This window comes from Mauremys reevesii, linkage group 6, assembly GCF_016161935.1.
Source record: "Mauremys reevesii isolate NIE-2019 linkage group 6, ASM1616193v1, whole genome shotgun sequence".
Classification (NCBI taxonomy): domain Eukaryota; kingdom Metazoa; phylum Chordata; order Testudines; family Geoemydidae; genus Mauremys; species Mauremys reevesii.
This window is the reverse complement of record NC_052628.1, coordinates 12,680,538-12,695,178: the sequence shown is the minus strand read 5'-3', so window position 1 is coordinate 12,695,178 and position 14,641 is coordinate 12,680,538. Positions and strand designations below refer to the sequence as shown.

Genomic DNA, 14,641 nt, shown 5'->3' with positions numbered 1-14,641 from the left:
TTGCAGATTGCTCAACTAAGCAAGCAATCAAGAAATGGTTCATTTCCTTAACGTTGCAGGAGCTGCAGAGTGTCATCCTCCATAGCATTGCATGCAATCCTTCGTCTCCATCAACGGGCAGTGAAATTATTGTCTCAACCAATGGATTCAGGTCAGAATCTTCTCCCACCAGCATGGACCAGGTGATTCTGCCCACCACCCATGTTAATTTAAAGAGCCCTGGGCCCTTTTAAATCCCCAGCCCCAGGGCAACTACTCCCTCCCACCCCGCACCTGTCAGCGGCTGCAGGGGGGCAAAAGGAGCAAGGACATTAAAGCACTACAGGGTCCTTTGCCGCGGCAGCGCTTTAAGGTTGCTACCCCTTCCGCCCCCTGTAGGGACCCTACCAGCCAGGCCGCCGACAGGGGAGGCAAAAAGGGCAGGGACATTAAAGCGCTGCCGCCGCAGCCGGTGCAGGTTCTTACCAGTACGCCGGCCGTACCGGCTCACTTTCACCCCTGCTCAGTGATTATGAGGACTGGTGCGACACAGGCTTTCATTAGAGACCTGACCTGACCTTCTTTAGCAAACTAATATGTAGATACCATACCTAGGGGATCCCTGTAACTCTTACGCACCCTTATGCCTACTACCAGCTGGATGGTTGTTCGCAACTTATTTTCACATGATGGAAGTGTCCAATGTATTTTCTACGCCATTCATTTTCTTTTCCCTGGTCACTTGTTTCCTCAACACCATTTTAAACAGCGCCTGCCCTTCTAAAATAGAAGTAGACAAAATTATGAATGGGACAGAGAATGTCAAAGTTCTTGACCAACATTAATGGATGCAGTCTCACAACAGCTGTGTGAGGCTAGTAAGCATTATGGTTTATGACCAATGTAATAAGCAGCTTTGACTGCTGCTTATTACGTTAATCATAACTTTCACTCTTACCTTGTGCTCCCTCAGTTGTTTGTCTGTTTTAGGGCTTCTCAACATGGGGACACTCAGAAAAGTTAATCCAAATTAACTAAAGGTGGGAATTTAAAGTGGATCACTTAAACTGCACTAAAGCCCCTTGCAGAGCCTGTAAGTCAGAATTAATTCAGTTCAGCTTGATTTAGGCCTGGTCTACACAGTGCAGCAATGGGTCATGTGGGGTTGTGACTTCTAAAGTGCACTAACGTGTTGTGCACTAATTGGTCCATGTAGACCTTGCTGGTACACCCTAAAAGTTCCCTAGTGCACTTTAATGTAATAGTCCCATTTCAAAGAGTATGTTAAAGTGCATGACGTAACTTTTAGTATGCACCAGCAGGATCTATATGAACCAATTAATGTTTACCTGTGAATTTTCCCTCAAGGACTTTCCATATCAGACAGTCTGACCCTTTCTCAGTGGCCCGCATTAGGACCAGGATTGGTTTCTGCTATTGCATGCTTGTTAAGTAGCTTGAAAGGGAAGAAGGTCTTCCTCCAGGAAATCCCTAAATTAAATGTCAAGGCTCAGCTGCAAATGGTTTGATCTTTAAACTTGTATATAGTTTGTATTTTTTCACTTTGGAAGCTGTCGTTCTGCAGAGTTCTTCCCGAGGGGTGGTTCTAAACCCACACTCAAAGGTCTGGTCTGCCTCCAGTTGCAATGAAGGCCGGGAATGCGACATCGTGAAGACTTTCTGCCAGGGGAGGCGCCTAGAATGAAAATCCACAGGTAAGACAAGAATTTTCCCTGTTTCTACTACACCTGATTCCAGTAAGAAATAGCTTTGCTCTTTTTAGAATAGCCACTGATGGAAAGCATTGATGATGACACTGCTCTTGCTGTGAACTTGCATTACAAACCATACGGGGTTCACTGAAGTGTCCAACAACTTGACAAAGATTTGTACTGGGCCTCGGAGCCGGTAACCAATTCATAAAACCATGAGGCTGTTGTCAGTGCCTTGGCATGTCTTAAGGGAAAACAACATGCTCTAGTCTGAAGGACACTGCATGGTACTAAGGCAAGGCCTTTAGAGCAGCTTGACCCTAGCCCACGATTTCATCAAATGGGAGGCAGGCACACAGTGAAATAAAAACATTCATTTGAAGCTGCAGGCAGATGCTTTTTGGTTTGAAGCTGGCTCACTTATCCCAGTCAGAGGCTCTGTGAAAAGGAGGCAAGACTTTTTCATACTTCCGTGAATCACACTGCAACTCCAGCAGGGGATGCAGAAACTGCAAGCGTTCTTTTCTCCAAGAAGCTATTGCATTTCAACAAAAAGGGAATGGAAACAAGATAGATACACTTTCCAGTTTATATTCTTCCACGAAATACATGTAAAGGTGATCTGCAAAGGGGGAAAAAAAGGATTTGGACATTGTTTTGCTTTTTAGAGATGTATAAAGAAGGCCAGAAAGGGTTTATTTTTTAAGATTTTCTTCTTCTTGCTATCAGTATCCGAAAGATCAAGTCTGACTCAGCAGCAAATTTTGGGTCTGGATTATGGGCATAATTATTATGCATTTGTATTACAGTGAGTAGAGCACAGAGGCCTCATGAAATGAGTAAAGCCCCCTTTGTGCTAGGCACTGTACACACATGGGAAAAAAAGATGTCCCCAGCCCCGCAGAGTTCACAATGTAACTATACGGGCTTGTCATGACGGGGGCTGTTAGGTGTTAGTATTTCTTGTATTTGCATTACCCTATCTTGCGTCACAGCTGTGGCACAACTTTTGTACGTGGGTAACATGGCACAGCCATCACCTTAGTGGAATGGATCCCCACGCTGGGAAAATACTGAGCGGCGGATCTGGGCACGCTGTGGAGGCTCCTGGTTTATTCTTGCAATGAAGATGGGATCAAACCGGGTGTTAACCAGGAGTTTCCAGGCTCCCCCAGGGCCTGATTGCAACGCGGGTGCCTGGGCTCCACCCTGCCTCGCTGAGGCCGGGGTTACGGGAGAGGGGAGGGGAGCGGAGCGGCTCCCCCAGGGCGGCGCTCGGGGGCTGCCAGGCCGGGCTGAGGAAGCCGGTAGCCGCCCGCGGGCCAGCGCTGAGGGAGGTTTGTGCCAGGAGCGCCGGGCTCCGGCCTGGCCCGTCTGGGACCCGCCCCCGGCTCCGCCCTTCAGCCCGGCTCCGGCTCCGCCCTTCAGCCCGGCCCCGGCTGCGGCTCCGGCTCCGCCCAGCAGCGTCCTTAGCAACTTCCCCAGCCGCCGCCGCCGCCCAGCGGCCAAGTGAGCCCGGACCGGGGCAGCCTCCCGCGCCCCGCAGCGCCCCGCGACAGGTGTGTCTGTACCTCCCCCCCGTACAGGGGTGTGACCCCCCCCCGAGACGGGTGTGTCTGTACCTCCCCCCCGGACAGGGGTGTGATCCCCCCCCCCGACGGGTGTGTCTGTACCTCCCCCCGGACAGGGGTGTGATCCCCCCCCCCCGACGGGTGTGTCTGTACCTCCCCCCGGACAGGGGTGTGACCCCCCCCGAGACGGGTGTGTCTGTACCTCCCCCCCGGACAGGGGTGTGACCCCCCCCCCGAGACGGGTGTGTCTGTACCTCCCCCCCGGACAGGGGTGTGACCCCCCCGAGACGGGTGTGTCTGTACCTCCCCCCCGGACAGGGGTGTGACCCTCCCCTGCGACGGGTGTGTCTGTACCCTCCCGGACAGGTGTGACCCCCGACTGCCTCCCGATCAGTGGTGTGACCCCCGAGACGGGTGTGTCTGTACCGCCCCCCCGGACAGGGGTGTGACCCCCCCGAGACGGGTGTGTCTGTACCTCCCCCGATCAGGGTGTGACCCCGAGACGGGTGTGTCTGTACCCTCCCCGCCGGACAGGGGTGTGACCCCCCCCTCGAGACAGGTGTGTCTGTACCTCCCCCCGATCAGAGGTGTGACCCCTTCCCCGAGACGGGTGTGTCTGTACCTCCCCCCCGGACAGGGGTGTGGACCCCCCCCCCGAGACGGGTGTGTCTGTACCTCCCCCCCGGACAGGGGTGTGGACCCCCCCCCGAGACGGGTGTGTCTGTACCTCCCGGACAGGTGTGACCCCGAGACGGGTGTGTCTGTACCTCCCCCGGACAGGGGTGTGACCCCCCCCGAGACGGGTGTGTCTGTACCCCTCCCCCCCAGACAGGGGTGTGACCCCCCTCCTGAGACAGGTGTGTCTGTACCTCCCCGGACAGGGTGTGACCCCGAGACGGGTGTGTCTGTACCCTCCCCCCGGACAGGGGTGTGACCCCCCCCCGAGACGGGTGTGTCTGTACCTCCGGTCCTGTGTCTGGGGACAGGCTGTGACTGAGAGACAGTGTGTCCCCCCCCCGTCCACGACCCCCGTGTGACTTCAGACAGGTGTGTGTGTCCCCCCCCCAGACAGGTGTGTCTGTACCCTCCCCCCGACAGGGCGTGTCACCCTCCTCCCCAACAGGCGTGTCTGTACCCCTCCCCGACAGGCGTGTCACCCTCCTCCCCGACAGGTGTGTCTGTACCCCTCCTCCGACAGGCGTGTCACCCTCCCCGCGACAGGTGTGTCTGTACCCTCCCCGACAGGCGTGTCACCCTCTGTTGTGTCTGTACCCTCCCTGGACAGGGGTGTGACACCCCCCCGCGACAGGTGTGTCTGTACCCCTCCCCCCGACATGCGTGTCACCCCCCCGCGACAGGTGTGTCTATCACCCTCCCCCCGGACAGGCATGTGACACCCCCCAGACAGGTGTGTCTGTACCTCCCCGTGACAGGTGTGTCTGTACCCCTCCCCCCGGACAGGCGTGTGACCCCCTCCTAAGAGAGGTGTGTCTGTACCCTTCCCCCGACAGGTGTGTGACCACCCCCCTGTGACAGGTGTGTCTGCACCCCCTTCCCCCTGAGACAGGTGTGTCTGCACCCCATTCTCCTCTTCCTCTCCCACCCAAGACAGATGTGTCTACACCCCCTCTCCCGACAACTGTTTCTGTACCCCTTCCTCCTCCCTTCTCCCCCAAAGCAGGTGTGTCTGTACCCCCCACTCCTCCCCTTCCCTGCCTAAGACAGGTACTGTCTGCACCCCATCACCATCCCCCTCAAGACAGGTAGGTCCCCCGCATCCCCAGATAGGTCTATCTGCACTCCTCCTTCCGCCTCCCCAGCAGGTGTGTCTTTACCCCTAAAGGTGCCAAGTGGGTCTGCATCCCTTCGCCCACCCCAGTAATGGTTCCAGGTTGCATCACCTCCACTCAGTAATGGGGCCATCCGTGTCTCTAACCCCCACATGGTGTAATGTGTACTTCTGCAACTCCCTGCCTCCAAATAATGGTGCCTGGTTTGGGCAACTCTCCCTTCTGCCATCATGGTGCTAGGTGTGTCTAAACCCTTTCCGCCCAAAATGCGGTGCTAGATGTATCTGCAACACACGCAACACGTGCACCCGAATGGTGTGGGGTGCATCTATAACTCCTTGCCTTGGTGGCTGTATATTGTTTTTCTTTTACAGCAGGAGTGGGCAAACCTTTTGGCCTGAAGGCCACATTGGGGTTCCAAAACTGTATGGAGGGCCAGGTAGGGAAGGCTGTGCCTCCCCAAACAGCCTGGCCCCTGCCCCCTATCCGCCCCCTCCCACTTTCCACCCCCTGACTCCCCCACTCAGAACCACCAACCGATCCAAACCTCCCTGCTTCTTGTCCCCTGACTGCCCCCTCGTGGGACCCCCCGCCCCTAACTTCCCCCTGGAACCCCACCCCTATCCAACCCCTCGCTCCCTGTCCCATAACTGCCCTGACCCCTATCCACACTCCCACCCCTGACAGGCCCCCGGGACTCCCACACCCATCCAGCCCCCTCCCCATTCTCTGACACACACCCCCAGAACCTCCGCCCCATCCAACCACCCCTTGTCCCCTGACTGCCCCCAGGACTCCATGCCCCTTATCCAACCCCCCTGCTCCTTGCCCCCTTACCATGCCACTCAGAGCACCAGGACTGGCAGCCGCACCACCCGGCCAGAGCCAGCCACGCTGCTACGCTGCCTGGCAGGAGCTTGCAGCCCCACCGCCCAGAGTGCTGGCGGCATGGTGAGCTGAGGCTGCTGGGGAGGGAAGACAGCAGGGGCTAGCCTCCCTGGCCGGGAGCTGAAGGGCCGGGCAGGAGGGTCCTGTGGGCTGGATGTGGCCCACGGGCTGCAGTTTGCCCACCTCTGTTTTACAAATACCTTCAAAACAAATATCTTTGTGAATACTTGGTTTGAATGTTGTTCTTGCCATTTCACTAATGCAGGAGAGGTACTGAACCTTCAGGAATTTAATAAGACCCAGCCCCAGTCAAGATTTGTCACCTGTGATCAACTGGACACTGACTGAAAATGCCAACCCAAATGCAGTATTATAACTCCTCTCCTTCAGTGACAGGGATTCTGCATCCCCAGACTGCACAGTGTGCCTTTGAGAAGATGAGACCCAGAGACCCCTATCCCAGTCATACTGCACCACGGATACAACCCTCCACGGGTAAGGGTGTGTGATGGAATCGATCTGGTAACTGCTACATGCTCTCATTGCATCTCTTTGGTTTATTCTGTGGCTGGGGAAACACAATTTGCAACTGGTAAAGTCTTAAAGTTGTGTTCTTCCATCAGTGCACATTTGAAACTTCTGAAGTGTACACACACAACAACAAGAAAAGCAGATCCCTTATACTGTAAACATCCTTCTATAATCGAAACATCATAATATGTAGGTTAAAAATAAAGTAGAACTACCGCTAACTCTTTTTAATAGACACTGAGTAGTGCATTCATTTAGCACGAATGCATGCTCAAATTGTGATTGTGCAGGTGCAGATGACCAGTTAGATGCATACATGGCCATTTAAGGATGTAAAAATACTTGATCTGTGTATATAGTCATGGTGTTTATGTACAATTACACACACCTATGTGCACATTTTGAAAATCAAGCCTTATGTGACTTTCTCAAGGGCACACAATATATTAGTGGCAGAGCTGGAAAGGGTACTCAGGAGCAACGTTCCCTGTAAACTGTCTGCATGTGTGGCCATGCAGTGATCTTGTGTCTACTGCACATGTCAGACCTGAGTAGTGAGCAGAGTGGGGAAGGCAGGGGTTCCTGGTAGGGGGTGGGTGTAGGAGTTCACAGGGGGAAAGGGAGGTGCTCCTGTGCATTTAATGACCTGGCAAGAAGGAAGGGCTGTGGCCCCAGCTGTGGGGGAAGAGGCCTTGGTCTGTAGAGTAGCTATAGCAAGCACACAGCCTTCGCTACCTGGCTTACCCTTGTTGCCGCTTAAGGAGTTGCGCACCCCCACAACTGCATTGTAGGTCTGTGAACCCCTGTGAGTCTCCCCCACCCAGCCTGGAGAGAGACAATTAATAGATAATACAGGGACGTGTGAGTTTGATCATCACTAGTCCTAGCAGTTCTCTCTTATGTCTTGCTGTTTCCTTATTATGAGATTAGGCTTTAATTCTTTTGGGAAACTCGCAACTATATAAACCACTGTTTCTGTTAGGATCTCACCACAAGATCTATTTCTCTGCCACTTGCAAGTTTCTATTGAGATGAATGATCATTTTATTTTGCCTTAATCTTACTGTATCTATCATGCTGTCATATAAATCAGTGGTGTGCCCTTGCTTGGAATACTGTGTTCAGTTCTGGCTCAAAAAAGTTATAACCGAAGTAGGAGTTTAGAAATAGGAGATGGAAAATGTCTGGAGGAGTGGAGAGACTTCTGTATGAGGTGACATGAAAAGATTGGATCTGTTTAGTTGAGAGAGGAGAGGAGTCGGAGGAGATATAATAGTGGTGTGCAAAATAATGAAGAGTATACATCCATACAGTGGATGCTCCTATTTATCTTTTTCAGTAATACGAGAACAAGAGGACCTTTAAACTAAAAGATGATACATTAAGAATTTTGTTTTAGTTTGGTCATCTTTATAGTTTTAGTGTGCTGTTGTATAAATACTTTCCTTCTGAGTGCATATATGTAGTTAGATCAGTGTAAGAAGTCTTAAAAAAATAAACCTGTAAGCTTGCCTGAGGACAAAAATGTGCTGCCCATTGGAGTTTGTATCCCGCTCATTACAAAGAAAATTTAGAGGCAATGTTGCCCAGGAGTCCTGACTCCCATTCCCCTTCCTTGATGCTCAAACCTTTTTCCTAAAGTAGTCAAGGATGAAAATAACAAGCCTATTTAACAGTAAAAAACCAGCAGTTTGAACTAAGTAGGCACTTAGCTCGCCTGCATTGCCGAGGGTAGGGTCAAGCCCCAAATATAATTAAGTTTACTAGGTTTTTAAAGTTGAAATGTACCACAAGGAAGCAATTTGTGGTGAGCATGTCTAGGTGCTGTAGTGATACTGGGAGGTCTGTCGTGTTGTCATTATGTGGAGGAAGTGTGATTGTGCTGCAATGAGACTTATTCATGAGGAGCGATACAAGGTTTAGGAAACCAGACATATGAGGAAAGGTTAAAAAAAACTGGGCATGTTTAGTCTTGAGAAAAGAAGACTGTGTGGGGAGGGGGCTGATAACAGACTTCAAATATGTTAAAGGTTGTTATAAAGAGGGCAGTCATCAGTTGTTCTCCATATCCATGGAAAGTAGGAGACAAAGTAACCAGTTTAATCGGCAGCAAGAGAGATTTTTGTTGGCTATTAGGAAACATTTTCTAACTGTAACTCTTCTGCCTGTCAGAGCTGGTAGCAACAAGGGCTGGGTTCAGTATCTTCTAGGGGTTCCTTTTCAACAATACAACACAAAACCAGCTTGAGCCCCCACCCAGTGACCTGGGACAATTATACACCACCCCCTGGGTGCCTCTAAGAGGCAATAATTGCAGGCACAGAGTCTGAGTGTAGCAAAAAACTTTTAATAAAAGGAGGGAAATAATGTGGCATTGATTTGGGGAAACACTGCAAACAAGGTTTATAAACATAAACCCCGAGCAAAAGACCCACCACCAAGTAAGTTGAGCAGTGTCCTTTTCCCCTGAGATTATTAAGTCCAGCAACACAAAAGTCCCTTTAACGTGCCCAACCCTTCTCTGCACCCCACTCACAGTTGCTGTCCTTGGACAGTGCAGACCCAGAGTTCAGAGGTGCATCTGCAGAGTTCACCTCCCACCTTGGGTGGATGCTGGGGGAGGGGAGGGAGGTAAGGAGGCATCTTACTCACTCTGCTGCTCAGGCACTCACTTGCTGCCTCTCTCTGTGTGGCTCTGCTGTGGCACTCTCTGCCCACCACCCACCATGCCTCTCTACCAACCACCCTGCTGGCCATGCCAAGATGTCTTCAGCCCCCCTCCCCACTTAACACAGCTCTCAGTGATTTCAGTTGTTAGTGGGGGAGCCTCACTGCTGCTGCACAGTAGGCAGTCTCTTGCATCAGACACACTGTCCCAAAGCAGGTCTGAAACTTACACTTAAGGTTTCAGAGATATCAGCTCTGAAGTGTGTAATGAGACTCTCAATTGAATCTAAATTAGCTGTTTTATTACACAATGGAGAGCAGAAGGGTCAAATTGTGTCTATCACATTAGACAATACTCACACCACCAGGTACAAGTACTTATCACTACCATTGTTCAACTCACTGGGTTTTGGAACCCATGTCCCCTGCCTACCGAGTGCCGTTTAGGTGAGGGTGAGTCCCTCAATCGGGCAATGCCAAGTACAGTTCTGCTGCCCTTGATTCACACAACAAGGATAACAACCGTTTATTACTCCTGCCCTAATAACAAGGAGACTGGGGATTCCACACCAGCCAACGATGATAATTTGGGCAAGAAATCCCATCATGCTGAGCAGTTAGGCAGGGTGGGTGTGCCCATGCAAATGAGATCAGCTCCTGAAGTCCTTTTCCACAGCTCACCACTAGATGTCAGGGGAGAGCTCATTCAGATTCTGCTTACATAACTATAAGGGTAGTTAAGTATATTTCAGAAAGTTTGTACAGATGCACCCCAATCTAGTACAAGATAAGATGGTTTGACAGAACAATGAATAGGGATGTTTTGTCCAAGAGATCAGGAACAAGGGAGGTAACAAACAGATGTCTTGAAACACGTAAGGTGGTACGTAAGCTGTGTGTCCCCGTTGTTTGTCTCAGTCTACAAACGTCCAGGTACCTCGCCTCAATCCTTTGTGTAGCCTAGCAGAGACTCTTGCTGCTGACTGAGACACTCCTTGCCACTGGGCTCCCATGTGTTAATTGTACCTGTAACCATGGAGTCAGGGCGCTAGGACTGTGCCTTCAGGGCAATGAACTAGGCCGAGTGCATTTGTCACTGAACCGTGACTCTGGTAGTTCTTTATGAGTTACACCGAGGTCTGCTGAATTAGCATGATCAGCTAGTCCACGGAATAGAAGCACTGAGAAGCCTGACCAGTATTACTGAGGCAGTGACTTTCCAGCCTTCAGCACTTAACAACACCTGGGTCCTCTGAATCTAAAAATCTGAGCTTCTACTGCCTGCGCTAAGAGGCCTAGATCTGTTAGCATAAAGGCTGTCATGCACTGGTCACTCCAGGGGAAGAGAGAGCCACGCTGTGTAAGGCTGGGTTACACATGGCCCAGTTTGTGTTGGCCAAGATAGCAGCTAGTGTATCAGGGACTGAACTGGGGAACCCTCAGAGCTGAACATGCGAGTCTTGACAGCGTTAGCTGAAGAGCTGGGCCCTGTAGCTGGGGGCTCTGTCAGACTCACATCTTATGTGGATTGGGCACAGAGGGGGACATGTAACCCACACTGACGTGTGCGTTACACACACAATACCCTCCAGTCCTAGCTCATCAAGGCATATCCTCTCTACATACACGTCTTGCAGAAGGACTCACCTCTTTCACAAAGCCCGCAATATTTTTTCGATTATAAACTCTTTGTCATCTGTCACTTTTAGAAGTTGTGACACAACATTACTGATGACTATTTGATTCTGATTAGGATTCCAGTTCCGAGATGTTTCACCTCTGCGGGACAAACCTATTTGGAATGACCCACGCAACAAATCAGATGCTTGGACTAAGTCTCTCCGGAGATATAGGGTAACCTTGAATCACAGGCCTGTTGAATCTGTGCTGAGCAGAAAAGCACCTTTTGCAGGTAAGTAAATATTTCTGTTTCAGTTGACACAGTAAGAACATGTAATGATCTGGTGATTCCCTGGCTGGGATAATTTGAACGAGGTGTTAAGATTAAATCTACTGAAAATCTTTGTAAAAGGAGCAGATTTTGACTGTGGGTTTCAACGTGCCTGTTATTAAATATAATAAATCCTACTGACATCACTGTCTGTGACATGTACCTGACTAAGAGAAATGTGTACAGAAGGATTTCAGAAGACTTTGTACCAAATGGCCACATTTCTGAAGCAGTACAGTAGGTCATGGGTTCTCAGACGTTTTAATACTGTGCACACTTTCAGTCAGTTGCAATTGCTTTGCCTTCAGTGTGCCCCAGAATCCTGTGTGTCATATTTTCATGGCATTTTTGTGGAGTTGCTCTAGAAAATGGTGCAACGATAATGGAGTAAGTCCTTAGAAGACTAGAGACTTGCAACAGGAGGTGGTTCATGAGCTGCACTTATTTTATTCTACCCAGGTTTTTGTACTGTGCCTATCACTTTAATACCATAGAAGCCTTATGCAAATGATTGTGTCCCACTGTGAGTAGTGATAGGAAGGTGGATCCCTGCCTATAAGCCGAGAACTTCTGAAGTAGATCAAAAATTACTATTCACTCCAGACTGTAAAGCCAGTTTACCAGTTAATCCTTTTGCATTATTTAGAAATTCCTTTAGCAATGAATTCTCAAACATGGTGTTAGCTAGTTCTGAGCTGTTGTTGCAAAAAGCAGGCTGACTGAGACATGTACATATATTCTCCCCTGACTTTGCTATTTCTTTTGATTTCTATGATTTTTGCTTTTTAAAACATTTATCAAACATCTTTAAAGTCTTTATCATGTATATGGTTAGAGTTCAGTCTTGAGAAGTGCTAAATACATTCAGTTCCCATTGGGGAACCAGGCCCTTTGCAGTTTGTATATATTTAGTATATATAGTGCAAATTTTCATTGAGATTGCTATTGAGCTTTGGCATCCGAAATTAATTAGTTCTATGAATAGGAAGCTTCATCTTTATCATGAGGAGAAGAATTAATTTCTGAGGAAAAGTGAACATATTCATTCTCACGTTAAATGTCTGGAAGAATTTTTGTATGAAGTGTTGTTGTAGCCATGTCAGTCCCAAGATATTGGAGAGACAAGGCAGGTGAGGTAATATATTTTATTGGACAAACTTCTGTTGGTGAGAGAGACAAACTTTTGAGCCACATGGAATTCTTTAGCTGAGGAGGAGCTGTGTGTGGCTGGAAATCTTGTCTCATCAACAGAAGTTGGTCTAGTAAAAGATATTACTTCACCCACATTGTCTCTGGAAGACTTGTTTACCTTTTTAGACCTTTACACTTGTTTCTATTGTCATCAAATGCTGTACCTGCATCCGAGGAAGTGAGCTGTAGCTCACGAAAGCTCATGCTGAAATAAATTTGTTAGTCTCTAAGGTGCCACAAGTACTCCTGTTCTTTTTGCAGATACAGACTAACACGGCTGCTACTATGAAACCTACAGAATCCAGTTTCTTCTACAAGAAAGAGGATATTATAGCTAGAAAGACAAAATAGGGTGTGATAATTCCTTATCATTACAATTACTCTTCAATATTTCTTAATTTCCATTACCTAGCCATTTTCTTGATGCGGTAATAATACCAACAATTGAAAAAGAATAGCAGAAGAGAGTTTAAGGAAACTATGGGATTTGTCCTCGTAATCCTTTAAAAAAATCCCTTTTACTATCATTATGTAATCCAGATACAAAAAATATCATCAAATGTAAAGATGCTGCTATATTATCCTAAACTTGTAACCTATATAATAACACGAAGACATGGTTTTATATACTTACTATAAAATGCCTTTTATTTATTCTGTTTTTGTAGCTCGAACCTTAAGTGCTGGCTTGAGTGGTCATAGGTATAGAAATGGTTGTGTTGATGTGTTGCCACAATATAGTTCAATGAATGATCCCCACTTGTTTGACTACTATGCCAGGAAGTTTGGACTGCGGGGGACTACCAGGTGTCTTCCAGTTGTACGTACTGTTTTATTTCAGTTTTTGTCTATTCCACATTAGTAGGAATAATATTATGTTTTTATCTAACCCTTCAGCCTGAAGAATTCCAAAGCTCTTAACAGCCATGTGTGTATATAATATATACAAATATAACATTCACTTCATGCCTTGCTGAAATGCAGCCACTTCTGGGGTGAAATGTTTAATGCAGGCAATAACATTGCACAACTCTGGAAGATGCATAGTAAAATAATGCCGTGTCCAAGCTTTAGGAGGATTTTAAGCAAACTGGAATTTGATCAAAACACAGAATAACACGCTGTTGCAAAAATGTGCTGTGAAATCTTTAATAGTCACAAAAGTAGTCAGTATGTCGTACAACCCATTTGGACTTCAGCACCATTCTCTTTCAGGTGATTTTGTAAAATAATAATAGGGCTATGTCATCCTATTTAACATTAGAATTTGTACTTTCAAAGTAGTGTATCACCTTATTTATTAGAAAATTGAGAGAGACAGTAGCAATTATATTTATGCCAAGGATTCCAAATGTTTGAAAAAACAGCACAAACCCCACTTGCTTTACTTCTATACACAAAGCAAACTCCCCTCTCCCCCACACTCCAAAACAAAACAAGAAAAAAACAAAACCCTATACAAAAAAACCTATAAGGTTTCTCAGCGACAATTTTTTTTCTTCTGTTTTTAAACTTTTTAAGTCTGATCAAGTGAAGAGACGTCACCAAAGTGCACCCCAATACAGGTACAAGAGTGCTGGTACCGGATCCAGTTCTGCAGTGCACAGCAAAGTGTTATACAAAGTCACTGTGAAGACTGGAGATAAGAGAGGTTCAGGAACTGATGCCAGGGTAAGAACATTTTAGGATCTTTTCTCTTTATATTTAGCAATACTGGAAAAATAATCCTCAAACATAAATTTGATTTACATCTGCTATAAAACTTCAGCCATTTAAAAATCAATTACTGGTGCGTTTCAAAATACAAATTGTCATTTTCTGTATGTGCTCTTTAATACTAACGTGGTAGTAAGTCATACGTGTTTCTAAAGTGGGTCTTTCAGAAGCCATTAAAACAAGGGTTACTGATACCCACTAATCTGAACCAATATTAGTTCTGTCACTCTGGCTGGGGGACCCATTAATCAGTGTTTATCATTTTCAACTGTCTGATTTCTTAAATAACCATAACAACAGTGTAAACACAAAAGGATTACAGGTTCTGTTCGCTGTGAAGGAGACCAGATATTTGATTAAAGGATCCCAGTTACCCATCTGTAACTTATATAAAATAAGCCTGAGTCAGTTGGGTTCCTAAAGATTCCTTATTACCTCTTTTTAAGCCCAGTATACCAGGCATAAACTCTGCATAAGAAGGCTGAACAAGATTCCCCTCAGAACTCATCAGTTCATTAGCTTTGAGCAACTTTGAGCTCTCTGCTAATTGACAGATGGATTTCCTTCATGCTGAGTTTAATGGCTTGCTCATTGACAGTGCAGAGAGCTACCACAACCTAAATGAGCCCCATTACTTGAGTAGTC

The 14,641-nt window shown here is 47.7% G+C and overlaps 1 protein-coding gene across 2 annotated transcripts in view; it reads left to right on the top strand.

Moving 5' to 3' along the window:
* Positions 1–1,566: 1,566 nt before the first annotated feature.
* LOXHD1 (lipoxygenase homology PLAT domains 1) overlaps positions 1,567–14,641 on the top strand; it is a 289,434-nt gene continuing 276,359 nt past the window's right edge. The window contains exons 1-5 of one of the 2 annotated variants that reach the window (XM_039545016.1): positions 1,567–1,694; positions 6,331–6,435; positions 10,892–11,050; positions 12,949–13,100; positions 13,802–13,951. In XM_039545016.1, coding sequence (XP_039400950.1) covers positions 6,378–6,435; positions 10,892–11,050; positions 12,949–13,100; positions 13,802–13,951 — 519 coding nt within the window. In that variant the 5' untranslated portion in view covers positions 1,567–1,694; positions 6,331–6,377. Of the gene's footprint in view, positions 1,695–3,142; positions 3,251–6,205; positions 6,436–10,891; positions 11,051–12,948; positions 13,101–13,801; positions 13,952–14,641 lie in introns of those variants that run through there. The other variant, XM_039545015.1, reaches the window with a different exon arrangement.